We start from the raw sequence: 24625 nt of genomic DNA, 5'->3' as shown, positions 1-24625 counted from the left end.
TCAGAGTGTCAACCATAATATAGGATAGGTAACAATCATGTATACTAAGAACTCACCATGGAGATCTAGTTTTCTACTAATAGTTTATCTAGTTATTTTCCATAATGAACTTGTTGCTATTCTTTAACGAGATTCATAGGTCTCAGTGGCCATATCATACTTGTATAGATACCAGCTCAGATAGTATCATATATCATTAGATGAAATTTAACAGGAGTAATACTACACCGAAACCTTGAATAACCATCCACGACCATCCGCAACCAGCATGATCCAGTAGTTGATAAAGACTCCACAAGATCACAACTCTATGGATAAAATGACACATAATTGAAATCACTCTCTTGAACCAACCCCTCGGGCCTATATGAAGAGTATCGTGACTCCTGTCTATATCCTCCAAGATCCGCTGGTTTTCCGCCGTCCGCCGGTGCGATTCTCCGCTTAGACTGGCAGGCGATGGTGATGGGGAACGTTCTGGATATAGATGGTAGTAGGTTTGTTTAAGCTAGGGGGCGCCTCAGTGTATTCCATAAAGATAGACTTATCTTCAAAACAGTGGCGTGGTCATCCTGCACTCGGAAAACGATGCTCAATAGAGACCGTAGATCCGAGTATCAGGCGGCATCATCCCGCCCTAGTCACAACTCTAATAACGAAGCCATACATGTATAGATGACGTGGGCTACAGAAGCCTTTACAATGCCAGCATGGCATATTGGACACGAGAAGTGAATTTAATCTGCAATTGAACGAGGGGATTGCGGCCTGTGTGGTCGCCTAACTGTAAGCAGTGACGGGTCCTTGGTTATTCACTCTTCAATCTTGCCACGAGTAAAGTCTTCGTTGCTTGCTTTTCCAAAAAGTACTTAACATGCTGTTTCTTCCTTCTCGCATATCTCGTTGAGAGTGTTGCAGGAAAGGCGGCCCGAATTGCAGAAATACAGCGAGATCATAGCCTCGTGGTGTCTTCTCGTCATTCTCATCAAGCCTAACATGGCTCCTCAAAATTCTTGCCCAGCCTACTTAAAGTATGGTGTACCTTACGAACCCTTTGAACTAAGGTCTAACGCTTCCCAGGTTCCTCGATTCCGACATCATCTCCCTGCACCCCGATATCCGTAGCGGATTTATGTATTCATACAAGATTCACAAAAAGCTCCTCGCATCCAAGTCTGAGCTCCTCATAGCGGATTATGAGATACACAAAGGTATTAGGGGAGAAGGTAATCTGGCCCTGGGGAAAACACCCGGGGGGACAGTTGTCCATTTTATCGAGTGGGCGTACACTGGCGACTATCCGAATTCCATGATAAACGCTTCAACCGAAACACAAACAAAGCAGTCAAACAAAAGAACTCATAACGGAGACATCAAGTTGGACCTAAGAACTCAAACAGAGCTTTCCAATTTGCACTTGGATATTTACATCTTCAGCACCACGTTCGCCATTGATGGACTGAGGGACCTTTCCCGCATCAAAATTTCCTCGTCCTTGAAAGACATGGGTTCATCTGTGGAGGGACAAAAGAAGACATTTTACATCTTGAGGAAAGCTTTGACAAACTTCCCAAAGACGACACCCTTTTGAACTCCATGGCGCAGTGGGCAGCCTTCCACATTGACAGCCTCCGGGATCTGTCTGAGTTCTGCAATCTCCTGCAGACCGAGACTGAATTTTTGTCTAAGATACTGTGTGCAATTCGCCCGGCAGAGCACTTTTCCTGGGAATGCGAAACCGATCTTTGAGTACGGATGACTGTTATGTCACCTAGCTCTCTTTTTTGGTCAAACATTCTTTGGATTGTATCCAAGACATGCTTTCAAAGCCATACTTCTGGTAGCCACAAATGATGGATAATGTTTAAACTGGTTGATCTCCAACGAATCAAACGTAACTATTACAAGTCAACTCAGTGGCCGAGGCTGCTCACCACGCCATGCTCTCTACACAAGGAGAAACAAGCCTGATAACAGACTAGATTCCTTCCCTACTAGAAGTAGCAGCATTTGATGAGTTGCTATTCAAATATTACCAACACACCAAGAGCAGTAGTAATACGAGGCTGAAGAACGTTCCTCGCATAGGAAACAGGCAACATGCCATCATTAAAGAACAGCCCGAGATAATTGTCGTACTGCATTTATCGACGCGAGGGTTTCATACAAAAAAAAGAAATTGCGATTTCCAAGCTACCAATCGTTCATCATATCAACTAGTCACCGTTATGGAGAGAAAAAAATAAAAAGATAAAAAAGAAATGGGCCCGAACCGCGATTCGAACGCGGGACCTCTCGCATATTAAGACCAGTATATGGCCCGAGAGCAACCCGAAGCGAGAATCATACCTCTAGACCATCCGGGCGATGATGTAATGTTTTGACCTACTAGGGAAATATATTGACCGCTTATACATTTCTTAGATCACTGTCCGTTCCAACATGAAGTGATATTCCAGAACCATGAGGCTTCCACTCAATGCTTTTCTAATGTGACCGTTCTTGATGATATGTTTGCCGATATAATCGATATAATTATTTATAGTGTTTGTCGCACTTAAATAAGTAAGCAGCGTGTTTATTGAATTTCAACCTTGCAGAAAAAGACGTGGTTTGGCTTTTGGCCTTACATAGATCCACTCGAACATGGTATTTCGATCTCCAGATTATTCCCTATAAAAACCCCTCTTGCTTGATTTGTAGTTCATATCTTGACTACTCTCTACTGACTACAAGATTGTGAAATTCGCCTTGGTGGTCTTCGGATCCATCTGGGGTACTTTGTTGGTGAACACATATCTATAACCACCACCTTGCTGGTCGGGACTTTCCGTTTTAGGGATCTATAATCGCACTGGGCGTTTTTTGTTTTTTGGGGGGAACACCTGTAGTTCGAGGGCTTCGGGGTAGAGTAGAAGGGGTATGACATTCAAGCCCAACCTTGTCATAACGCTTATATGTGGGAGTCTGCGAGAATTCGTCGATAGCATTTGTACTGTTGGTGTTCACATTATATATAGTTATACTCACCCGAGCCACGATATTAAGAGACGCGAACATGGGCATACCCACAATAGACAACACTGAATTTACTTTCCTCCTAGAAATTATTCCTGCTTAAATTGATGATCGTGTGGGAGGACCGACGAAGACAGACCAACATATTGCAGAATTTGATGCCATGAAGGGATGCGATAGTTGCACGATTGTAGGAAAAGATGAAAAGTCCAAATATATCAAAAAAGAAAGAAAGAAAGATAGATAGATTATTTTTCAGTCAGCAAGACTCTGCAAGCCCGTTATAATGTGACCTGGTTAAATATCTCGAAATACAACATATCGAAACCTGTTATATCCCAGCTATTTGGTTAAGATTGTGTCTAGATAGTAGTTTTCATTCAAAGCGAGCGAGCAAGAGTATGGCTATTTTTGTTGCAGGTCATAGATTAAAAAGTCTTACCTTAAAAATCAATGGCGCCCGGATGGTCTAGAGGTATGATTCTCGCTTCGGGTTACTCTCGGGTCATCACAATGATCTAAATATGCGAGAGGTCCCGCGTTCGAATCGCGGTTCGGGCCCTTCTTTTTTGTTTTTTTCCCACCCCCATTCATATATACTCAATCGAAATTCAATGGCTTCTGGGGAGTATTTTTATCTTCAAGTTATTTAGATCAATTAACATGATGACATACAATACTAAAATTCGAGATACTTAATATACGCCGATAATACTCTACGTAGATGATCATGTGAAGTAGGCATTTGTAGGACTTTACTCCCTCATGTACCACGGCTGTCAACTCGCATTACACATCTTGCAGAGACACAAAGGTGTTAAAGTCCATGGCTCCCTGTAGTAGGCTTAGTGTAAATATCTTAACATTATTCATAAATCAATATCATCAGTTCATCCAAATCAAGACATCCACGAAACTCCACCCTTGAATTCCTAAACCATGTCGCTGCTCCTCACCACAACCCAGCCCCTATAGACGGGATTTTACCGATGTCTGCAGTTCAGATATTGGAGACGGACTCTCAAGCAAACGGCCCATCTGCGGATCATACAAAGGCTCCGCGGACACAGTAGCTTTAGCCCTCCTCCCAAAATACTCAATCTCAACGCCCTCACCCACAGCCACCTCACCAGGCAGCCAGGCATAAGCAACAGGCTTGCAAACCATGTACCCAAACGCAGCAGTAGTAACATACCCCACCGCCCTGCCCTTATAAAAAACAGGCTCCTTACCCAGGACAACAGACCTACCATCATCAACAGTCAAACAGTGCAGCCGCCTTTCCGGCGTCTTCCCCGCAAGACGTGCCAGCGCAGCCTTCCCGACGAAATCATTTTTCTTGCCCGCGTCGACAGCAAATTCAACACCAGCTTCGAAAGGGTTATGCTCAGTCGTCATATCGGCGCCATAAACGCGGTACCCCTTCTCCAGCCGAAGGGAGTTAAAGGCGCTGCGACCAGCGGCGACGAGACCGTGCGGCTTGCCCGCTTGCCAGATGGAGTCCCAGAGCCGATGGCCATACTCAGCGGTTGTCTGAATCTCCCAGCCAAACTCGCCGATGTATGATTTTCGGAAAACGGTCACTGGGATGCTGTTGATTGTTGCCCTTTTGACGCTCATGTAGGGGAGGCCGGCGTGGGAGACATCGTCTGTGCTGAGTGGGCGGACGACGTCGTGGGCACGCGGGCCCCATAACCCGATGCAGCAGGTGCTGCCAGTTATGTCTCGGACTTGGACCCAGTGGGTGGGGTTTCGTTGGGTAAGGTGGCGGGCCTCCCGCGTGAGATAGGCGAGGTCGTTGGCCGTGTTTGCGCCGATTTGGTAGAGGTCGTCCTGAAGGCGTGTGGCGAAGATGTCGCTGAGGATGTTGCCGTGGGTGTTCAAGAGGAGGGTGTATATGGTGCTTCCTGGCTTCGCGGTGACGTCGGCCGTAGTCAGGCGCTGGAGGAGGTGGACTGCACCTGGCCCGGATACCTCGAACCGGTGGAAGGAGGTCATGTCGTACATAGCTACGGCGTTTCGTGTTTTCCATGCTTCGACTGCCGCAATGGGCGAGTAGTATCGTGCGGACCACGCGTCGCGGGGAACAGGCTTCCATTCGGGCGGAAGAGACCGGATGAGGGGTGCGTTGGATTCGTACCAGAATGGGCGCTCCCAGCCCCCAAGTTCCAAAAAGTATGCTCCTAGCTCCTTTTGCTGAGCGTAGAAAGGGCTGGTTCGCAGCTGCCGCGGTGATTCCTTTGGTTGCATCGGATGGAGGATATCGTAGATTTCGATGAAGTTCCGCTGCGAGGTTTCGTTGACGTAGGATCGGTTCAGTTGGACTTCTTCAAAACGGGATAGCTCGCACTCGGACATGTCGATCGTGGACTGGCCCGTGGTGAGCAGTTCCGCCATTGCTCGTGCCACACCAGCTGAATGAGTGACCCATACTGCTTCAGCAACGTAGAAGCCGTCGAGATTGGGTGCCTGTCCAACGAGGGGCCCGCCATCTGGAGTGAAAGAGAATACTCCGTTGAAACCATCGGCAAGCTGGCTACCTTGTAGAATGGGTAAGAGCTCTTGGGAGGCTTTCCAGGCGGGGTCAAAGTCCTCGCGAGTGAAATCAAGACGTGATGGCATGTTATGCTCGTCCACATGCTTCGGGGTGAGACCTAGTGAGGCTGCAGTGACAGGCATTGGCCGGTGTCCGTAATAGCCGATACCATACTGATCGCCGTGTTCGCGGTAGTAGAGATCCTGGTCTTGATACCGCAGTATTGGAAGCTCCGCATTCATCCCGTTATTCAGGGTATTGGCCTCCCGTCCAGCGAGAGCAGGTAGGGCAGTAGTTTTGGCGTATTGGTGGGCGAGCGGAAGTAAAGGAACAGAGACATCGACCATGGCCCCCAACTCGACTCCCCAGAAACCGGCGCAAGATATGACGATGTCGGCGGAAACAGTGCCACTCGGGGTATTCACGCCTGTGACGCGATTCTTCGTTCGCTCAATGCCGGTGACGGGTGTTAAGCCCATGTAACGGACGCCGGCCTCGCGAGTGCGCTCAATAAGGAGCTGCGTTGCGCGCGCTGCCAGTGCTAAACCATCGCTGGGGATATGTAGACCACCTAGTACCAAATCCTTATTAAGGTGGGGGTAGATCTTGATGCACTCCTGCCCGCTTACGAGGTGCGCCTCTATGCCCCACGAAGAGGCCAAGCCGTGCTTGCGTTTGAGATCATGAAGGCGTTCAGGTGTAGTCGCCACCTCAAGGCCTCCCACTTGGTTGAAGCACTTCTGTCCATCCTTTTCCAACGACAGTAGTTTTTCGACGGTGTAGCGTGCAAGATGGGTCATGGTTTTGGTGCCCGCTGTTTGGAAGACGAGACCGGGTGCATGGGACGTTGATCCGCCTGGCATGTGCAGCGGACCCTGCTCGATGACGGTAATGTCCTTCCATCCTCGCGAGACCAGCTCGTCAGCCAGGTTGGTGCCCACGATACCTGCTCCGATAATGACAACTCGTGTTGTTGGGGCCATTGTTGGGGCCATTGTTGGGAAACGATTGATTCGATACCCGACCGATCAATCAATGGGATATGACATGATACATGATCCCGATATGCTGCTCGAGGCAAGCATCGCTGATATAGCTTGTAATGCACCGAGATGCGGAGAAACGGCGAATATCCGGGCCGGTCATGACATTATGACTAGAGTTTATGGATATGGTATATGCGAGGGACATTTTTTCCCAGAATGGTATATCTGGTTCTAGACTGGAGAGCCCCTCCACACCTCGCTATCAAAGGTGGGGAGACGCACGTACGCTTTCGCTGATTAGATATATTTGACCAATAGAAAGTGGAGTGACTAGACTTGAACGGCCCGTTCAAGGAATGGTTTACTCCATGGAGGTGATGTGGTGGAACCATCATCAGTGAATGGACATGTTAGTGAGGAGGAGAAAGAGGAGAAGTTGATCGAGACGGTCCGGCGGACCGCCTGTTATCACGGTCCGTATACTTGTCACCTGATCTGGTAGTGCATGTCAGATAAGTCAGGTAAGTAGTTCAATCGTATATTGCATAGAATCTTTCTGAATTTGTTTGATTAGGCTATTGAACTGTGGAATTTGAATATCGACATCGCAGAGTGCTTCATATTCGACTTTAGCTTCTATATATTTACAGTGTTAATCAAGCCCCAAAGAAGGTCAGCGATGCCTAAGCATTTGTGTATTATCAGTAGGAAAAGTGAAACTCAGGCCTCGAAGAGGGTTGGTCAAGCTATTGAATAGTCAGATTCCGACTGCTTATACACTGTACTTTCCTTTAATTGACGCTCCATCCAGCACAGAACAACCCTGTAGTTAGTAAGTCTTGGTTTCTGTATATTCACCTTTTTTACATAGATTCTTGGTGTCAATCCACATCGGCAATTTGAGATACACCACTATTGTCTGCATAAGAGGGACAAATGGATGGTCTCAAATCGAAAGGCATTGGTTGGAAATGAAGTGAGCCACCAAATAGCTCTTGCTTGTGGTAGTGGCTTTATTGATGTGCTCTACAGAAAACATTGAGACCGACGATTTGAAAAGAACAATTGCAATCAATTTGTCGTAAGGCATTTAAAAACAAGCTACCATCATCAGGTCATGACGACATATATAGTGTCTTCCTACTCCCACACTCGGATATGGAAGGAGATAGATCGGTAAAATCCACTTCGGAGCCAGATTGTCCAACTGTCACAGGAATATACTTCTCCAGAGACTTGAACCAAATCTCAACCTCAATGCAGTCTCAAATGACCATCCCGGTCATCCGCATCATTCAGGGCGTCGGTGATGCGCGATCCATCGCCTTCGTGCAGGAAAGTATCGTAAATCGCGGCTCCAACGAAGCAGCCCACGACCGGGGCCAGGACGGGAATAGCAAAATAATAGTGGTCCGAGCTGAACACTTCTCTGCCATAGACGAAAGAAGAGAAGAGCCGGGGACCGAAGTCTCGAGCCGGATTGATAGCCTAGTTTAACAGTGAGTATCCGCTACGAGATCAATTCGATAGCTGGAAGAATAAAAAAAAAAAAAGAGAACCTACATATCCAGTCTGCCAACCAAGCGAAGCCCCGATCGCCAGAAGCAGCAAAAAGTTCGACAGCTGAGGCGCAGGGAACCTCTCCGCATTGACAGGGTCGGAGATGCCCAACAAGCCAAACATCAACACCGCCGACGCGAGCAGCTCCGAAAACACCGCCTCCCAGTTCGACTCGAAGTTATCGGCGGGATAAGTGGAGAAGATACCCGCGGAGTGGTGTCCACTTGGGCTAAGGATCGACCCACCCGGGATGGTATACTCGGGGTCCCACGCCTTGATCGCCGACCGATAATTGATATACACGATCGCGGCGCCGACGAACCCGCCCAGGAACTGCGCGAGCAGTTTGCCTGGCAGCTTCCTCCATTGCCCTGGGGAAGGACGGACGAAGGCCATGACGATTGAGATGGCGGGATTGATTGTGGGGCTGGGATCGCTAAGATAGCCCGAGAGACAGACTGCCGCTGCCCAGGCGAGGTTGATCGACAGCCAGGTGCCGTAGCGGTAGTCTGAGAGGAGACATTGGGCGACGACGCCATCGCCGATGATGATTAAAAGGGCGGTGCCGAGGAATTCGGCCATATAAGGCTTCAGGGCCTTGCGTGAAAGCCGGGGCATGTTGGTAAACATTGTCTCCGATCGCGAAGAGTGGTGATAAGAGATGGGTTGAAGAGGGAAAGATGGGGAAGATGTCCCACTTCTCTTGTTTGTCCTTCTCCTCACCGCTGTCGATCTTCCCGATATAGTTTACTTGAAAACGACATACTGACGTGGTGGTAAAAAAGCTTTCGGATTCTTCGGGGGTTCAGAAGCTTGACCAGCAGAGCTTATTAGTGAGCAGTTCTTAGATTGTGGGACCTTTGGGAAATATTATAAATTCTCTTACAACAGACATGCTCCTTGTTCATGTAGAGCAATCTCTGACTGACACCTGCCTCTCAGGAGAATTGCAAATTTAGTGTGTCGACCAGGAATATTTCATGACAATATCCCAGCATGATCGGGGGATCGATCTCCGCTATGCCAAAAACGACGCTAAAAGGGACACTTTTGGTAGGGATCGGCGAGACTCTAGGCAAGTGATTGAAAATTGTAGAAACTTGGAAATTCTGGTATTTCTGAAACAGAAACGTTTAGTTTTCGCCTGTGGTTGGCATTGCTTTCTGACTTGACATACAGATACACAGTAGGTTGATAATATCAAGACTTTCCGTATTGAACTGCGCATACTCCATCCAAAGTATAGTCAACACATAGGTTAATACTGGAACTGGTTAGTCAATAGATACTTGGCTTGACAAGTCCACTCATTAACCTCAAAATGTCTTGCGCCATAGTATGTTACGATGTGTTGTGTTTCCTTAACTGTTGATCTTTGGCGCTATACCAAAATGTTGACCAGCGCTTGGTATAGGGCTTCCTGACTGACATCCCAGATAGTTGATAATATAGAAATGACTGTTACTAGTCACTTAGGACCGCTGACTGCGCGACTTGCCCGATGGTATATTGTGCTTCCAAAACCAGACATCCAGAACGTGTGAGCTCCCACTTGCATGGCAGACTGCCGGCAGTAACAAGTCAGCCCAACCCAAGGGGATGAAAGGCTACGTCCGGGCTATTGGCTATCGTTCTGTTCCGGTATTATGTGTGGGAAAACGGGCGGAGGGATCGTGAGGAGGCTGTGCGTCGAGAGGAAGGGGTGGGAGAGGAAGAGGCTCGAGATGGACTGACTGATAAGAAGAATAGGGATTTTAGGTATGTGTGCTAGGGAGGCATAATGCTCGGATATCAGTCATATCAAACCCGACCAAATGCCGAGTCGGTGGTTTGGTGCAGTGGCTGCTATATAATGATTAATCTACTTCTATCAAGTGTGGCATCTTGTTATCAGGGGATTGTATGGTCTGTTTGTAAGGGTAAAAGCTAACATATCCTACCAATGTGGCTTTCGTTGCGTCGCATGATTATTATCTTCCATATTATTGTTATTTGGAGTAAATCGCCCCGAGTGATGGTGCATCATAGAGTAAGCTACGTGCAACTATGATGATGACTTACCCACTTGGTCTTTGGACTCGAGAGGCACGAGTTTCCTCAATACGATAAGGATAGGGTGTCTCATAATGTTCGTCAAGTATAGACGGGACATGCTATTATCAGCTGATGCCTATTCTTGGTCGAGCTCTGTATACGCCGATAACGACTGGTATAGATCTAAATTGTGTAATTGCAATTCTATGGTAGTACTGTTCTTTTTCTACGACCCTAATCCCAATACACGCCCGGACATCCACGAGTGCAACGGCGTCGAACCATCTCCTCACACCATCCAACACGCATTGAGTATCCCCACACCTACGATCTACCAAGTAGATCCCGCAACCATTCCACCCGAGCCGCCATAGCCCGCCGACTAATAGGCGCATTGGGCACCATAGTGTCAAAGCCATGCCAGCAGCCCGGCCACAAATGCAGCTCAACCGACACCCCAGCTCTCAACAGGGCCGCAGCAAAATCCACACCTTCATCACGAAGCGGATCCGCCGTGCCAGCATCAATAAAAGCAGGAGGCAGGCCCTCCAGATCTGTAGCATGCGACGGCACAGTATAAGCAGACACATGCTCGCGGTTCTTCCCAAGCGCATAGTCACAGGCAACCATATTCTTCTTTCTCGTCCACGGCGGGATATCAGCACACTGCTTCATGGAAAACGTCTGGTTGCTATCATCGAGCCACGGGTAGATAAGAACCTGTCCGAAGATAGACGGGCCCGCCCGGTCGCGCGCCAGCAGCGAGACACCCGCCGCGAGGTTCCCACCCGCCGAGCCACCGTAGACGATCAGCTTGCGCGGGTTGAACCCCAGTTCCTGCGCGTGGTCGCTCATCCACGCCAGCGCGGCGTAGGTGTCGTCTAGCTGAGCCGGCTGGGGATGTTCCGGCGTGAGACGGTACTCGGCTGTGACGCAGACGGCGCCCAGGGCCGTGATGCAGGGGAGTACGGTGTTTACGCCGAAGAAGCGACTGCCCGTGCAGTGGCCCCCGCCGTGGATGTGCAGAATGCCGGGGGTATCCTCGGCGGTGGTGTGCTTCTGGTGCTTTGGGCGGAGGATTGTGGTTTTCATTGGTCCTGTGGGGCCGGGGATGTCTGTGTCTTCGTAGGAGATGGTTTCTTCGTATCCTTGTATGACGGTCTCGATTTTGAGGTCGAAGGCGGCCCGGGCTTTGTCCAGGTCGTCTACTAGGTTGAACCCTGGACCTGCTGAGAGAAGATCTTGCATCTCTTGCAGGTCTGGGTGGAATTCGGGCTTATGGAGGTCGGTTGGCATCTTGAGGTTGAGAATTAGGAATAATTATAGTTGGTTGTATAGTAGAGGCAGAGAGAGTTGTTGGTATAGATTTGGCTGTAGTTTGTAGGAACAGAACAAAAAAAGAAGAAAATGACGATCTTGGTAAATATACGAGAACCCGATGATCGCACGGAATGGGACGAAATGTACGAAGGATGAAAGTTCAGTAGAGCATCAAACTGAAGGAAAAAACTGCCTTTGAATAATTGACGAAATGTTCGAACTAGTTGTTTAGCTCGTGCCTGCTGCCTAGTTAGTGCGCTACTAACTATACGCGGTGTCTCGGGTGTCTGCAGGTGGCTACGGCTCGTAGTTGTTTTGATCGTGAGTTATGGTCGATTGATAGCTGTCAGATTTTAGTGCTCATAGCCCTTGAGGTCGAGTAAGATAGGCAATCTGATTGAGGTACGGAGGACGCACATCGTTGCTTGGCTATCTTGGGCTGGACTCGCTTGGTTCAGTTGGTTCTTGTTGAGAAGAACCACCACTGGGCTAAGAAGAATACCATAGAAACTTATGTGTCTCACAAGCAACCTGATATTGAGTGCAATTTATTTCTTATACACAAAGTTTTAAGTGAATCTGGTATACGCTGTGCTGGTTAGCCGGACCGCCGGAAACCGCCCCCATTGAACCGCCCTCCCGCTGCGCATCAGTGCCTGTCCCATGCCTTGGATAGGGCCCGGAAATCCTCCTACGCCCTACGGTCTAGCATGTCTGCTTACTACATGACAAAGGCCACCCGAACTTATAGCTATGGAGGCTGCGAGTTCAGAGGAACGGCCAACAAGAAAGTAGGAGACTTGTTCAGTTCTGATTTATTTCACCCTCACAATGAACCGATGTCGCATTGAAGCCAAAATGGCATGATCTCTTTTGTAGCCGAGTGGCAATTCTTTACAACAACTGAATACATGGATCAAACCGCAATCCTACCGACTACCACCTTTCCTCGGCAGTTTCTTCCGCAGCAGATGGATCTCTAGTCCACTTCACCAGATAGATTCCATGCTCCACCGTTAGGCGTGTCCCACTCTCCTTCCGCAGCAGACCACCGATGGGCGTGTCCCACTCTGCTATCGCACCAGACGGCGAGCTTTCATCGTTGCTGCTAGGTGACCAATTTTCCTATGAAATAGGAAGCAAGTTTTCACCGCTATCAGCAATCCAAGTGTCTTTAGCGGCAGGCAGTGGGCCTCATTGATGCCATTGGCACTGTTTTCAGAAATCGAAGCATGAGTTGCCGTCTCAAAAGACCAATAACGTAAAACTGGTCTTAATGACTATACCGCATATTAGCACACCACTCGAGAATAGCCACTGCAAGACACTCACCGGAAGGGCGATGCAAGGCCCGAAAAAGCACCGGAAAGCCGAACGCCGGGGAAACACCGGATCGACCGGGGTCTAAGTTGAACGGTAGCAAAACCTCCTCTCGAGGCGCTCAGACAGTACTCCCTTTCCTCCGTCCATGTGCAGTGGAAGACTGCAGGCCATTTCCCCTCTCCGATAAGCTTGATATGCCACTGTTTGTACACAGCAGCCAGTGGAAGGTAGAAATTCCGCTTCGTTGCCCCTATGGGCGGCAGTAGACCGCATCGACCACCTGCGCGCCGGCTTCCAGAGCGAACCCAAGAGCGAGGGAGACAATGTGTCGGTGAACGAAAGCACATGGATACGAGCAAAATTGAATTCGTTCTGAGAGCAAGAATGGGCAGATGGTTGCACTTTTCATCGCTACCAACGGACGATGGGATGATACTCATCATTACCTCATGCATCGGCTCATTCCAACGTTTCCGCGGTTGTCGTCGGTAGTGAACCCCATGCCTGAGAAGCTGTTCGCCGTGATAATCACCCAAGAGCAAAAACGCCAACGTGCCACTGGGCAAAAGCACATGAGTATGGGCGGGATTTGTTCTACTCCGTAGGTAATTATAGGCAGATGGTTGCTCGTTTCATCTTTACCGACGGACGATGGAATGAGATTCAGCACCATTTCATGCACGCGGCTCATTCCACCGTTTCCGCGGTTGTGGTCGGTAGTGAATCCGATGTCGGAGAAGCCGCTTGCTGAGGAAATTACCCAGTCGTATATAACAACTCTTGACTCCTTGCCTTGCATGGAGTCCATAATCGCAATCTTGGGGCAAGTCTGAGTACAGGAAGGTACCCTGCTGCATGAGCGAAAAAGGTGCCGTACTGATGACTCTCAGTATCAGAGAAGAGGGCCAGGGAATACTAATTTCCGAATTTCTTTCGGATGGCCTGTAGGTGGATGGTTAGCTAGTATTCAAAAGATTAGTAGTATCATAGTCTAGAGAGAGAGGAGCACATACTAGCCAGAGGATAAAGACCACCACGGGTGAGCAGGACATGATAACAAGCTTTAAGAAAGCTCCAGTACAGCCTATCTTGCTCGCAGTCTTGTGGATGATATTGAACAGGCAGGTCCACTTAGTAAACTCTTCCAGGATACGCTTTAGGTGCTGGTTCAGTGCCAAAGAGTCCAGGTTTCTTGTTCATTTAGTTTTGGTGAGATTAGAACTTGTCCATAGGATCGGGCTGTTAGGCATCTTGTTAAGTTCCTGGTACAGATTAAACAAGGCAGGGAAGACGCTGAGTATAGCCAGGCGGTTCAGAGTAGAATATGAGTTAGCTGCCCGAGTTGAGAAGGCTGCCCGGACTGGGATTCCATGTTAATCAGGTTGCACACCGTATTGGCATAGGGCTGTACTAGCTCCATATTCTGCGGTGACAGGGTACAGCGCATATCGATCTGGAGATAAGAAGGAAGGCTGAGGATAGGGCTCCCGAACCATTAGTCCTTCGCGGTCCGCCGGAGAAATGCAAGGCCTTGTAGAGCCCTGGACAGCTCCTAGGCGGCATCAGAGATAGTATGAGATGCTTTGTTAACGCCACTAAATAACCGGCTGAATCGACTGATCTCACGACAGATAGAGTATTTAAGACATGCGTGCATTTCCCAGGCTGTTCTTTCAATCAACAATTACAACCTGAGCCATGTACGGGGTAATTATTGCAATGTCTGAAGCTCGATATCCACCAGCTCGGAAGTTTTCCGCCATAAGGATGGGTATGATGCTATGAATTTAATTCAGAGCACGCTGTGCGCGATAATCTATACCGGACATCTCGCTTTACTAGTGGTGGTGGTGGTGGTGCATGTCCTGGAGGCATGGAAGTAAGCCACCCGGCTGATATAACAGTAATGAAGGTAGGGACAAGTATAGAAAGCGTGTACTTACTCTCCAGCACCATAAAACGCCATCTTAATTGAAACCAGAATAACAGGAATATTGGTTGGATTGCGGTTAAGGCGTTTATGAAACCACGAGTTTATCGAGTGGCCAATATCAGTGCTTGTAGAAAATTAAAAGTGTAAGCACCACGATATAACTGAGAATCCGATGTGTCTGGTATCTTCTGTCCAAATTCCCAGTCAACTTGTGGTCGAGAAGGACGCCTGCTCTGGAGACATGTAAGTGAGTCATCCAGCTAATAAACCACGAATGAGGGTACGGACAAGCATGGGAAGCGTGTACTTACTATTAAACATCAAAAGAAGCCATTCTAGCTTCACGCCGAGAGCGCTAATTGGCGGGGCCCGAGACGACCTGGTCTGCCGGTGGCCCGCTCCACCAAAATAGAGGTATATCATACCCGGACGCATGCATGACATTAGTGTTGGTATTTAATGCAGCTGATTCTCCCGGGGTAGGTATAATTCCTGACCCCGGGACTTGAGTCAAGCGGTCAAATGACCAAGAAAGTGCAAGAAGCTAGGCTCTCAAGCTTAGAATGAAGCGATTTAGGGTGTTATACACCTGTGCGGGCTTAGTTGTAGCTGAAGGCTACGTATGTAGATATATAGGAGAAGTAGAGAAAAGAGGAAGGAGCTTATCATTCATGTCGCTAACTACTACATATTTATACCTGGACAGGGAGAGTAATGCAAGGCAAGACAAAGCCACATGAAACAGGGGCAAGTTCCTATTGTATCTTGGCTTTGTGACTGAGATGCAAGTAGAACCCTGTTTGTCACTTGATTTAGCAGTGTTACTCCCAGTCACTGGGCCAATTGACTGTATCTTGTCATTCTAGGGGCTTCAAGGGCAGAGAGACACAGGGGAATTAGTGAATAATTTTAGGATAGCAGAGTATGGATTTTGTATGTGATATCAGGTGGTCGAGAGGAGAGGACGACGAAGTTATAGAGTCATTCACAATCGGGATTTTGAAATCTCCCTTTCGTGGGTGAGAAGATTTCTTGTATATCACTAGTCTCCAAGATATTTGTCCTTTATGTTTAACTATTAGAATCTTCTGGATAGTTAATTACCCGATATTGCTTGGTAGTCACTCCTTCTTGGACACATAGTTGGTTGAAATGCCTAGTACATAGTTCAAAGACATTCCGCAGTACAACTAAATAAGAGGGCAATTATATTAGCTAGTAGTCACTGTCGATTTTAACGTGAGAAGTAAGCAGATGAGATAGAGGACTGCAATACTGACAAGTAGATGGGATAAGAGCCATCTGGGAGTTCAATCACGCTTCAGTCCACCTAGTAATCACCAAGAAGAAACGCGCGGTTTCCTCGATAAACACCGGCAATAGAGATAGTGTATTTCATACTAAGTAGTAATGTGCAGCTTCTGCACACCAGGAACAATCCATGCCCGGTTGTCTTCCGCGATCCAGTTACACAACGCCTCCAAACCTTTCCGCGCTCTATAGAGCTCCTCTCTGCTGTCTAGGGCCCACGTGTGCAGTAGAAAGTGCTCATACCGGAGCCTGGAGATTTTCGAGTCACACCGTGTCCAATGCCCATAGACCTTTATCTCATTGCGGGAAATGGTGGCGGTAAGAACGCGGATCTTGCCGTCAAAATCATGCGCACTCCCCTGACAACTTTCGAAAAATAGACGCAGATTTCTCAGCATAAGAGCGGCGGTATGGAGGTTCTGAAGACATGCCTGCTCGGGGTCGCTGAGCTTCACCTCAACAGCAAAGAATGGGAAGGCAAAATCGAAGTTGCCAGCAATGGGGAATTCGTACGGGGGCGTTACAAACAATGAACGGTCATCTTGGTCTTGCAATAGCGACTGCCTGTCGAACGCAATGGTAATTTTTGGCTTAGGCATGCCGAGTAGTCGTGTGGCACGCCTAAAATTTCAAGATGCTCAGTTTCCCATTGCACAGATGAAGCAAACTTCAAGTGTGGCAAGTCGACGAGCCAGTCTATGATGAGCGGAGTCATTATGAAAACGTATGTTGACTCGTTGATGGCAGTGTCTCTGACAGCGACCGCAGACTTCAAAGAACCCTGGATATCTTTAGGGATAAATAAGCTGGCTGGTCTGTCATTGAGAAACTCGGGTTTCACAAATGATTGAACAACCCCAGGGTCAACATTGACGTTTCTGGAAGAAAGTCCAATCTTGTATGCTATTTCATCCGAGTGACAATAATCCTTAGATTGTGTAGATTGTGATGGGGTGCATTGCGATGGATCCATATCGGATACTGTCGAGAGTGATGGGCAAGATGATGGTGTCGCAACGTCAATATCTGACCCGGAATCCAAAACGACGTTATCAATATAGTTGCGGACGCGTTGTGTGCGATGATCACGATCACGATCGAATATCCGACCTGGTTGATGGTCGAGTACGCGTGACCTGAAGGGACATAAGTGATTGATTCAGCCGGTAAACAGGAGATAAAGTAGAGACAAGTGTGGAAAGCGTGTACTTACTCTTCAGTGGCCATTTCGAGTGGAACTAGAAGAAAGGAATAATGGTTGAATTGCGGTCAAGGTAGTTGTGAAAACAGGAGCTTATGGGGTAGCCGATATTAGCGCTTGCAGGAAAACAAAGTTGTGAACATCATGACGAGAGATGACGATCACAATGGATGGAGGCAAAATAGGAAAGATAGAGTTGGGAGAGGAGGAGCACCGGAGAAATGAGGTAAGGTGTAGGTAAGGTACCTGGCAACACAGTGATTACCTCACCCTGAGAAAGTCAATCCATCAATCGACACTATAATGAGTATCTTGAAGTTTAGAATCCCGGACTTGCCGAAGAGTTTGTAGTGAGTATATTCTCCATTACATTGCTCGTGAGCAACTATATTGACTTCTATAAGGCAAGTGAGAACATTGGTCATTGATATTAAAGCAGTGGTGTCCAGATCAGCGAGCTTTCAGCAGCAACATAGCAAGGCATGAGACAATATCCAGTATACAATACAATCCGAAATTAACTTGACAAGCTATCATCCCCGCTATACCTGTAGATCCTAGCGATGATTTTTTCCACATCTTCCCAAATGCGCTTACGATTCTGCAAGCCTTTCAGCTGGCCCCAATTGCGACGCACATCAGTATAGAGCTGGTACCAGTTTGCTGCATTCCGGGGTAGTCGAATCTGGGGTGTCCTCGGCCACGGGTGAAGATCACCGACAGCGTCAGAAGAATACTGCCCCTCACTCGTCAGCCTGCTCTTGTAGGTCTCCGTATATTGATAGAACAGTTTGGTCTCATTCGCGGTCATTTCAGTCCAGCGCGACGGCGTATGTGCGCATTCTGTCTCCGGCCATGCTTCCCATAGCCAGGGCATTTCTTCGCGAACAAGACGGTACCACAGCCCGTTGGGGAGCTGTTGAAAAGCCCTAGATGCGAGCCTCAGGTTTGCGATATCGCGAGAACCGAGGAACCCGAGAATGAGGTGTTGGATCTCCAACGGTAGAGTTGCAAGAGGATCATGCACGCTTGTGTCTTGATTCATGTGTGAAGACAGGTCAAACACGCCCGCTGAGGCATCGAAGCTGGCATCCCCGACTGCAGCCTTGAGAATTGAAGGGAGATTGGGGACATGGAGTGGGTTAGCCGCTAGAAACTCGCTTCCCGGTTCGTGGCCCCAGAATTGCTCCTGTGCGCTGAGCACTTCGGCGCAGCGAGGAAAGCCGTGGAAGTCGTCGTAAGAGAATTCGGAATCGCGCCACTTGATGAGTCCTGCGATGTTTATGCGGTTGAAACGGGTCTGCGATTGGCGGCAGAAGATGTCGAAGCACCATGGGTGGAAGGGCATTGCGAATTCATCCTCTTGCATATTTTCTGGCTGTGGTATGTGAGTAATAGTTTTTGGATGTTATACCTGGATCGCTGAGCACAAGAGGAGACTTCACTCACATCAAAATTGATATTGTCGGCCCACGGATGAGAGACACCTCCTCTTGCCGGGAAGACTTCGTCTGGTCCCATATCGCGTGAATTCATTCCATCTGACAAACCGGAGAGAAACCACGGCTGAGAGAGCTCCCAGTCTTCGCACAAACTATCGGGTCGCCAATTCTCGTTCGCCTGGTCTCTATGGACTAGAAATTGAGCGGTTCGACAGCCTCTCATGTCCTCGAGTGAGATGGTGTAACCAGAGTAGGCATTGTGTTCTGTACAATTTGGTCCACCGATATGCTCTAGTTGTTCTTCGGTATATCCATCGGGTATCCCATTCGATGTCACCGGGAAGCTCAGCTCAGTTCTTTGCTTGCTTGCTAGATCACTCAGAGCCCGGATGGGCTCTCCCCGCTGTGATCCCAGATCTAAAGTGGTGGAGAGCCAGTCGTGGTACCATTGCATTTCACGCTCCTCATCATGAGCATCTTCGTCACTTTCGGAAAGACTCATAGCATCCGTGGACTCGTAATCGGAATCATACTCATAACCGTTGTGGAATTCACCGGTATGATCAACAATATAATCGGGGTCATCGACCGCATTATCTTCGTATATATTCTCCGTACTGCCGGAGTACATCACAGCCATGGCACATTCTTTCTGAGCACACTCTTCCAGGTCTACTTCATCCACGCCCAGATTGAATTGCTGGCCCGTGTAATCCCATTGGGCAAAATCGGGCTCTCCCAGCTTGCGATTGCGAGCGATGTTGAAGCTCACCCCACACAGGTGGCAGTATATCTATCAATTTGTCAATTGATTGGAGCTCGACAAAGAAGAAACAAGAATTATGTACCTCCGAGTATCCTGCCAATAGTTAAAATGAACCCAGTTACAATTTCAAGGATGCGAAGAAAGACTTACCCATGGCTTTGAAAGAGAATGTTCGATATTTGGACCAGAATTTTCTTAGGAAGCAGTAGAGAGGATACATGCATTCTTATACAATTCGTGGTTGATGGAACCAGGGCCTGACCTGACAGCCTGAAACCCTCACTCAGTTTAGCGTGTAGTTGCCTGAGTGAGCATGGACCCCAGTAGAACTTTATCGTGTTGGACCCACTACAAAGTTCTGTCATTGGACTGCGAATAGGCCCCAGCTTGTCTGCCTAAGTACTAATCACTTTAAGGCTTTTATGTTAATCCAGATAAAAATCAACAGTGATATGCTATTAGACCACAGATACAGTGTAGAGAGTTGATAGGGCTCGTGCTTGGCAATTTCTTGTAAAAAGTCTTATTGATTTGATATCAAGCTAATCCAATGGCCGAATTGGTGAAGTATATTCTCTGACATTTCTGCAACCGATATAAGCAGCGTATAGATTAAAGTCTTCATGATTGACATCTCATAAAAAAGGAAGACAATTGCGTGGTTTTTGACAAGCAAAACGTAGTCATTCCCTCCTTACAACAGCTGTTTATCTGTCTGTTGACCAGGGTCATATGAACCCAATAAGTAACAGTCGCTTCTATTCCGATGTGCAGAAAGTCTTGATGGTTTAGGTATGTAATGCTTATATTTCAGCCGACTGCACAGGTATCCTTGTTGTGGAAATAAGGGATGGAAACGCGTCCGGAAAGATGAAATGGATGTTATCTTGGACCATGGAAAAGCTTGCTGATTGTTAAACAAACATTATGACAAAACAATATGGGAGAAAGACTATACAGACGTTGTAGGTCAGCTGACCGGTTGCCAGTCGCTGCTTCTTCAACACCTCTTGGGTGAAGATGAGGCTAAAGGATCAGCGTCCCTGAACATGGGGCTGAACACTGCCACATAGTCCCCATTATATCTTTATATACTTTGACCTCGTCCACTTTGAATGACACACTATTGAGTTCAACAAAAGACAAAACAACAAAAATGGCTCTTAACCGCCTCCCAGATGAGCTACTAGTCATGATCGCAGAGCAGCTCGACGAAGTCAGTGACATCAACTCCCTCGCACAGTCCAGCCGACTCACCTACCCAGTCGTCAACCACATCCTCTACGCAAACAACATCCACAGGGACAAGGCCTCTGCACTAAGCTGGGGCGCAAGGCACAACAGCCTGGGCACGATAGAGATAAGCATGTCCGTGGGAGCCGCAGTCTACTGGAGATGGGAAGCCCTTCCCCTAGCACATGCCGCCAGGGCAGGCCACGCCGCGGCAGTGGAGCTCCTCCTATCGCACGGGGCAAAGCCCGACAGTAGATATGTCGAACCCGACCAAACACCCTTGTACATTGCTTCGCACTGCGGCCGTCTCACCGTCTGCGAGACGCTACTTGCCGCGGGGGCGGATATCAACTCCCGGAGTCAACGAACAGACGGGTACACATTCAACGAGACGCCGCTGCACCCTGCAGCTTTCAACGGCCACCTCTCCGTGGCGCAGCTACTTATCGACCACGGCGCAGACATAAACGCCCCAAATGACCTTGGGTGGGTACCGCTGCGAGAGGGCGTCCGATGCGAAGACGCCGATTTCAGGCCCCGCATGGTCCGCCTGCTGCTGGACGCGGGGGCCCTCGTCGACGGACACCCTGACCATCCTCGCATGACGCCCTTGCTACTTGCCTCTATAAGATACGACGACGAGAGTATCGAAACACTCCTCGCGGCAGGTGCCGATCCCAACGCCCGCGACTGCGGCAACGGGACAGCGCTCATCGACTCCATCATCGGGCATCGACGAGACTCAGTCCGTCGCTTACTCGAATACGGAGCTGAGGTTGAAGCAAGGGCTTACCACGGCGAACGGCCCCTGTATCTTGCCGCGCGCTACGGTGACTTTGAAATGACTTCTCTTCTGCTAGATTACGGCGCCGATATAGAATTGCCTGTTACGTCCAACGAGCCGGCACTGCACGTGGCAGCGCTTCATAACGAGCTGGAGATTGTGCGGCTGCTCTTGCAAAGGGGGGCTAATGCTGAAAGCCAGCGGCCCTACGGCTCTTCAGGATTCACCGCTTTGTTTCTGGTGGCGCAGTGCAATTTTATAGATGTGGCGCGGGTTTTGTTGGAGTATGGGGCGAATCCGCTTGCCATGTCTCCGCTGGGCTGCACGCCCTTGGACGCAGCGAAAGAAGAAGGTCATGTTGAGATGGTTTCACTTTTCTATGAGCATATGCGCATGCGAGGTATGTCGGGGGAAAGGAATAATGCCCACAGCACGTCCACGTGATATGGCCTGCTCAACTATCACTAGATACATTACATCTGTACATATTACATTGTCTTTGAGAGGGTTCTCTTGGCTATATCAATACCTTTCAAAACGTTGCCTCTTCATAAAGAAATTATCGTAGAGATGTTTCCCCCGATAATCCTGCAACGATCGGTTCGGCGGAAGGGGATGGGAGCCTCCTTGGAATAAGCATTGCCACGTGAAGCCAGGCAGCCGTAAGGGGAATTGATTCATGGTGAGGGGGTACATTTGCTTAGAACTATCTGGTGGAGTGCTCGATAGTCATGATCTTGTCTTGTGGGTCGGAGGAATGTCTAATGTATTTGGTTATTGTACCTTGATGAGGCTACTATGGTATTATATCGAGGGAGTGTAGATAGCCTTGTCGTAAGGATGAATAGAGAGGAGAGTACTTCGTGGCTAATTACAGAATGTGGTCTCCTGTCTAACTACCCCTACCTACATACGTAAGGCACATACTCAGCTGCGCATAAGCATCCCTTGCCCACGTGTGACTGAAACAATGCATGGCCTCAACTTAAACCCACCTTGATCACGATACATACCAGCAGAAGAGGACTCATAAACTAAAGTCATTACCTCACAGTAACAAAAAGATGCCAATAATAATAATGCATATATTCAAACCTAAATATTACTAAATATCAACCCACTCGTTAACTAACATGCGAAGCATATATCATCTATACCAACGCCCACCCTAGATATTATGATCCCCAGCCCGGACCTTCTCCGGATGATCTTCAGGCAGAACATCCTCGATAGTACCATCCGTATCCCTCAAATCATCCTCCACACTGACATGGTCCTTGATCTTGAAGAACACCACAGGGGCAGCGACAATCAGCGACCCGCACAGCAGCACCCAGTTCGAGATGAACTCGTTCATGAACGGCATCTTGTCGCGGTCGAGACTCCACATGACGGCTGCGCCGGCGGACTGCAGGCCCTTGTAGAATCCGGCGAGGTTGGCGAGTTTGCGGCCGGAGTTGCCGAGGGCGCCCATGAGCCTAGAGAGAACTCTGTGTTAGTAGAAGGATGGAAGATTGGGGGTGGTGTGGGATTGGGTGGCGTACCAGTAAACGTAGCCTTGCCAGACGGCGTCGTACCCGCCGTAGAACATGTACAGGAACATGGGGCCGACATAGCCCGGGGTCGTCCAGTCGGTGGGCTCGAAATCCTTGGACGCGACGGTTGCGCGCGTGTATTTCTTCTGCCACTCGTAGCCGCCGCCCCAGACGATCATCGTCAAAGCGAACACGAGTCCAAAGGCACCCTTCGCGCGCACACTGCGACGGAACTGCGGGAGATCAAACAGCGGACCGATGATAACGGCGGCGACGATCTGCGCAAACCAGTACAGGAATCCGTTGAGCGCCTTGGTGCGCGTGCCGAAGTGCGCGCCGTTGATGGCGTTCTGCTGGTAGGTGTAGAACCAGTTGGAGGTCCAGAACATGGGGAACAGCAGGACGATGTACGGCTCGGAGCGGATGGTCGTCCACAGGCCGATGAACTCGGTCTTCCAGCTGGGGTTCTGCTTGAGGATGACGCGCGACCCGTCCCGTCGGACGATCTTGTCCGCGTCGCAGAGGAAGAGGGCGAGAATGGCGCCGGCGAACATGAGCACGAGGAAGCCGATGTAGGTGCCGTCGCTGACGGTGACGTTTGCTTTGACGTGGATGTTTTCGCCGAGGGGGATCTATTCATTCATTTTAGTTAGGAAGGGGGGGGGGGGGGGGTGTTGCCGGGGTTGTTGAAACGTGATGTCCAGGAATTACATACCAAACTACCCAAGCAGCCGCCAATATTGAAAATCCCCCAGAACCACGCGAAATACCGACCCTTTTGTTCTTCGTGGGGGTAGGACATCATGATGGCGCCCTGGGCTGCCCACAGTAAACCGGCGCAGACACCGAGAAGAGCGCCCGCGAAGATGTTGAACCCGGAGACGTTTGCATGCTCCGAAACCAGCAGACTGATGGTGTAGATCGTATAACCAATGCCACCCAAGGACAGCGCCAGGCGAATTCCCATGCGATTGACAAACGTACCGGCGAAGAAAGCCACGACGGCGAAGGTACTGTTCAGGGCGATGTTCTGCCCATGTTAGTCTTTATCGGAGATAATATATTGGAGAGAGTCGCAAAGCAGGAAGAATCTTTAGAAGAAACTTACCATGTTGTCGGCCAAGTGTGCATCAGTCTTCCCACCGCCTCCCAACCCGCTCAGCGCATTAAACATGCCGGGACACAGGAAACACACAAAGGCGACCATGCCCAATTGAATGTGAGGCGACGCATACCAGCCTGCAGACCACCGACCCAGCTTGATCTCCTTGTACATCCATCCTGGCGGGCGTTGAAAGTCCGGCACGGGTTCATCGGCCGCGAGCTGCGGCGGCGTGGTTGGTTTCTCGGTCGCCATGACGGGCGCGACTTTGGAATCTGAATCGGCCATTGGAGGGCTCGGATAGGCAAGCGAAAGACAGGAACAGTCGTTTGGTGAAGCTCCAGGGAAAGTCGGGGTGGATCCAGACCGGGGACTTTAGCGGTCTTTAAGAACTGAACAGCAACCGCATTGCCACTGCTAGAAAGCACAGTGACTGGGGGCTGCAGAAATCTAAACACCAGCAAAGACATCCCCTTGCACTTTACGACGGTAACATTAACCACTAGTTCAACTGAAGCTAGTTCGCTTCACACTGACCAAG

At 49.1% G+C, this 24625-nt stretch overlaps 7 protein-coding genes and 2 non-coding genes across 9 annotated transcripts; 1 reads left to right on the top strand and 8 right to left on the bottom strand.

Moving 5' to 3' along the window:
* Positions 1 to 2264: 2264 nt before the first annotated feature.
* On the bottom strand, positions 2265 to 2366 carry P168DRAFT_t96. Its single transcript has one exon. It is a non-coding gene; the product is annotated as a tRNA-Pro (tRNA).
* A 1110-nt stretch (positions 2367 to 3476) lies between these two features.
* On the top strand, positions 3477 to 3579 carry P168DRAFT_t103. The gene has a single exon. It is a non-coding gene; the product is annotated as a tRNA-Pro (tRNA).
* A 242-nt stretch (positions 3580 to 3821) lies between these two features.
* P168DRAFT_290220 (GcvT family protein) lies at positions 3822 to 6933 on the bottom strand. The gene has a single exon (XM_024837159.1). The coding sequence runs from the start codon at positions 6547 to 6549 to the stop codon at positions 3988 to 3990; it is 2562 nt and encodes an 853-aa protein (XP_024692731.1). The 5' UTR covers positions 6550 to 6933; the 3' UTR covers positions 3822 to 3987.
* Positions 6934 to 7551: 618 nt separating this feature from the next.
* On the bottom strand, positions 7552 to 9095 carry P168DRAFT_290219 (glycerol uptake facilitator). The gene is made up of 3 exons (XM_024837158.1): positions 8987 to 9095; positions 8104 to 8912; positions 7552 to 8028 (listed from the first exon to the last, which is right to left on the bottom strand). The coding sequence occupies exons 2-3, from the start codon at positions 8716 to 8718 to the stop codon at positions 7795 to 7797; spliced, it is 849 nt and encodes a 282-aa protein (XP_024692730.1). The 5' UTR covers positions 8719 to 8912; positions 8987 to 9095; the 3' UTR covers positions 7552 to 7794.
* A 1363-nt stretch (positions 9096 to 10458) lies between these two features.
* On the bottom strand, positions 10459 to 11382 carry P168DRAFT_236387 (alpha/beta hydrolase; the record flags this gene model as incomplete). Its single annotated transcript, XM_024833522.1, has 1 exon — positions 10459 to 11382. One exon carries the CDS (start codon positions 11380 to 11382, stop codon positions 10459 to 10461), a length of 924 nt encoding a protein of 307 aa, XP_024692729.1.
* Positions 11383 to 12423: 1041 nt separating this feature from the next.
* Positions 12424 to 13341, bottom strand: P168DRAFT_152620 (uncharacterized protein). The gene is made up of 2 exons (XM_024832808.1): positions 12787 to 13341; positions 12424 to 12734 (listed from the first exon to the last, which is right to left on the bottom strand). The coding sequence occupies exons 1-2, from the start codon at positions 13230 to 13232 to the stop codon at positions 12728 to 12730; spliced, it is 453 nt and encodes a 150-aa protein (XP_024692728.1). The 5' UTR covers positions 13233 to 13341; the 3' UTR covers positions 12424 to 12727.
* Positions 13342 to 16442: 3101 nt separating this feature from the next.
* Positions 16443 to 17405, bottom strand: P168DRAFT_152609 (uncharacterized protein). Its single transcript, XM_024832807.1, has 2 exons — positions 17235 to 17405; positions 16443 to 17157 (listed from the first exon to the last, which is right to left on the bottom strand). Exons 1-2 carry the CDS (start codon positions 17246 to 17248, stop codon positions 16542 to 16544), a joined length of 630 nt encoding a protein of 209 aa, XP_024692727.1. The 5' UTR covers positions 17249 to 17405; the 3' UTR covers positions 16443 to 16541.
* A 309-nt stretch (positions 17406 to 17714) lies between these two features.
* Positions 17715 to 19654, bottom strand: P168DRAFT_310794 (F-box protein; the record flags this gene model as incomplete). The annotated part of the gene is made up of 3 exons (XM_024839428.1): positions 17715 to 18600; positions 18672 to 19431; positions 19581 to 19654. 3 exons carry the CDS (start codon positions 19652 to 19654, stop codon positions 17740 to 17742), a joined length of 1695 nt encoding a protein of 564 aa, XP_024692726.1. The 3' UTR covers positions 17715 to 17739.
* A 2859-nt stretch (positions 19655 to 22513) lies between these two features.
* Positions 22514 to 24625, bottom strand: P168DRAFT_327115 (DUF895 domain membrane protein). Its single transcript, XM_024841202.1, has 4 exons — positions 24091 to 24625; positions 23698 to 24012; positions 22992 to 23614; positions 22514 to 22925 (listed from the first exon to the last, which is right to left on the bottom strand). Exons 1-4 carry the CDS (start codon positions 24370 to 24372, stop codon positions 22616 to 22618), a joined length of 1530 nt encoding a protein of 509 aa, XP_024692725.1. The 5' UTR covers positions 24373 to 24625; the 3' UTR covers positions 22514 to 22615.

This window comes from Aspergillus campestris, assembly GCF_002847485.1.
Source record: "Aspergillus campestris IBT 28561 chromosome Unknown P168scaffold_6, whole genome shotgun sequence".
Taxonomy (NCBI): Eukaryota; Fungi; Ascomycota; class Eurotiomycetes; order Eurotiales; family Aspergillaceae; genus Aspergillus; species Aspergillus campestris.
Note: the sequence above shows the minus strand (reverse complement) of the source record. Positions and strands in the feature narration are given on the sequence as shown.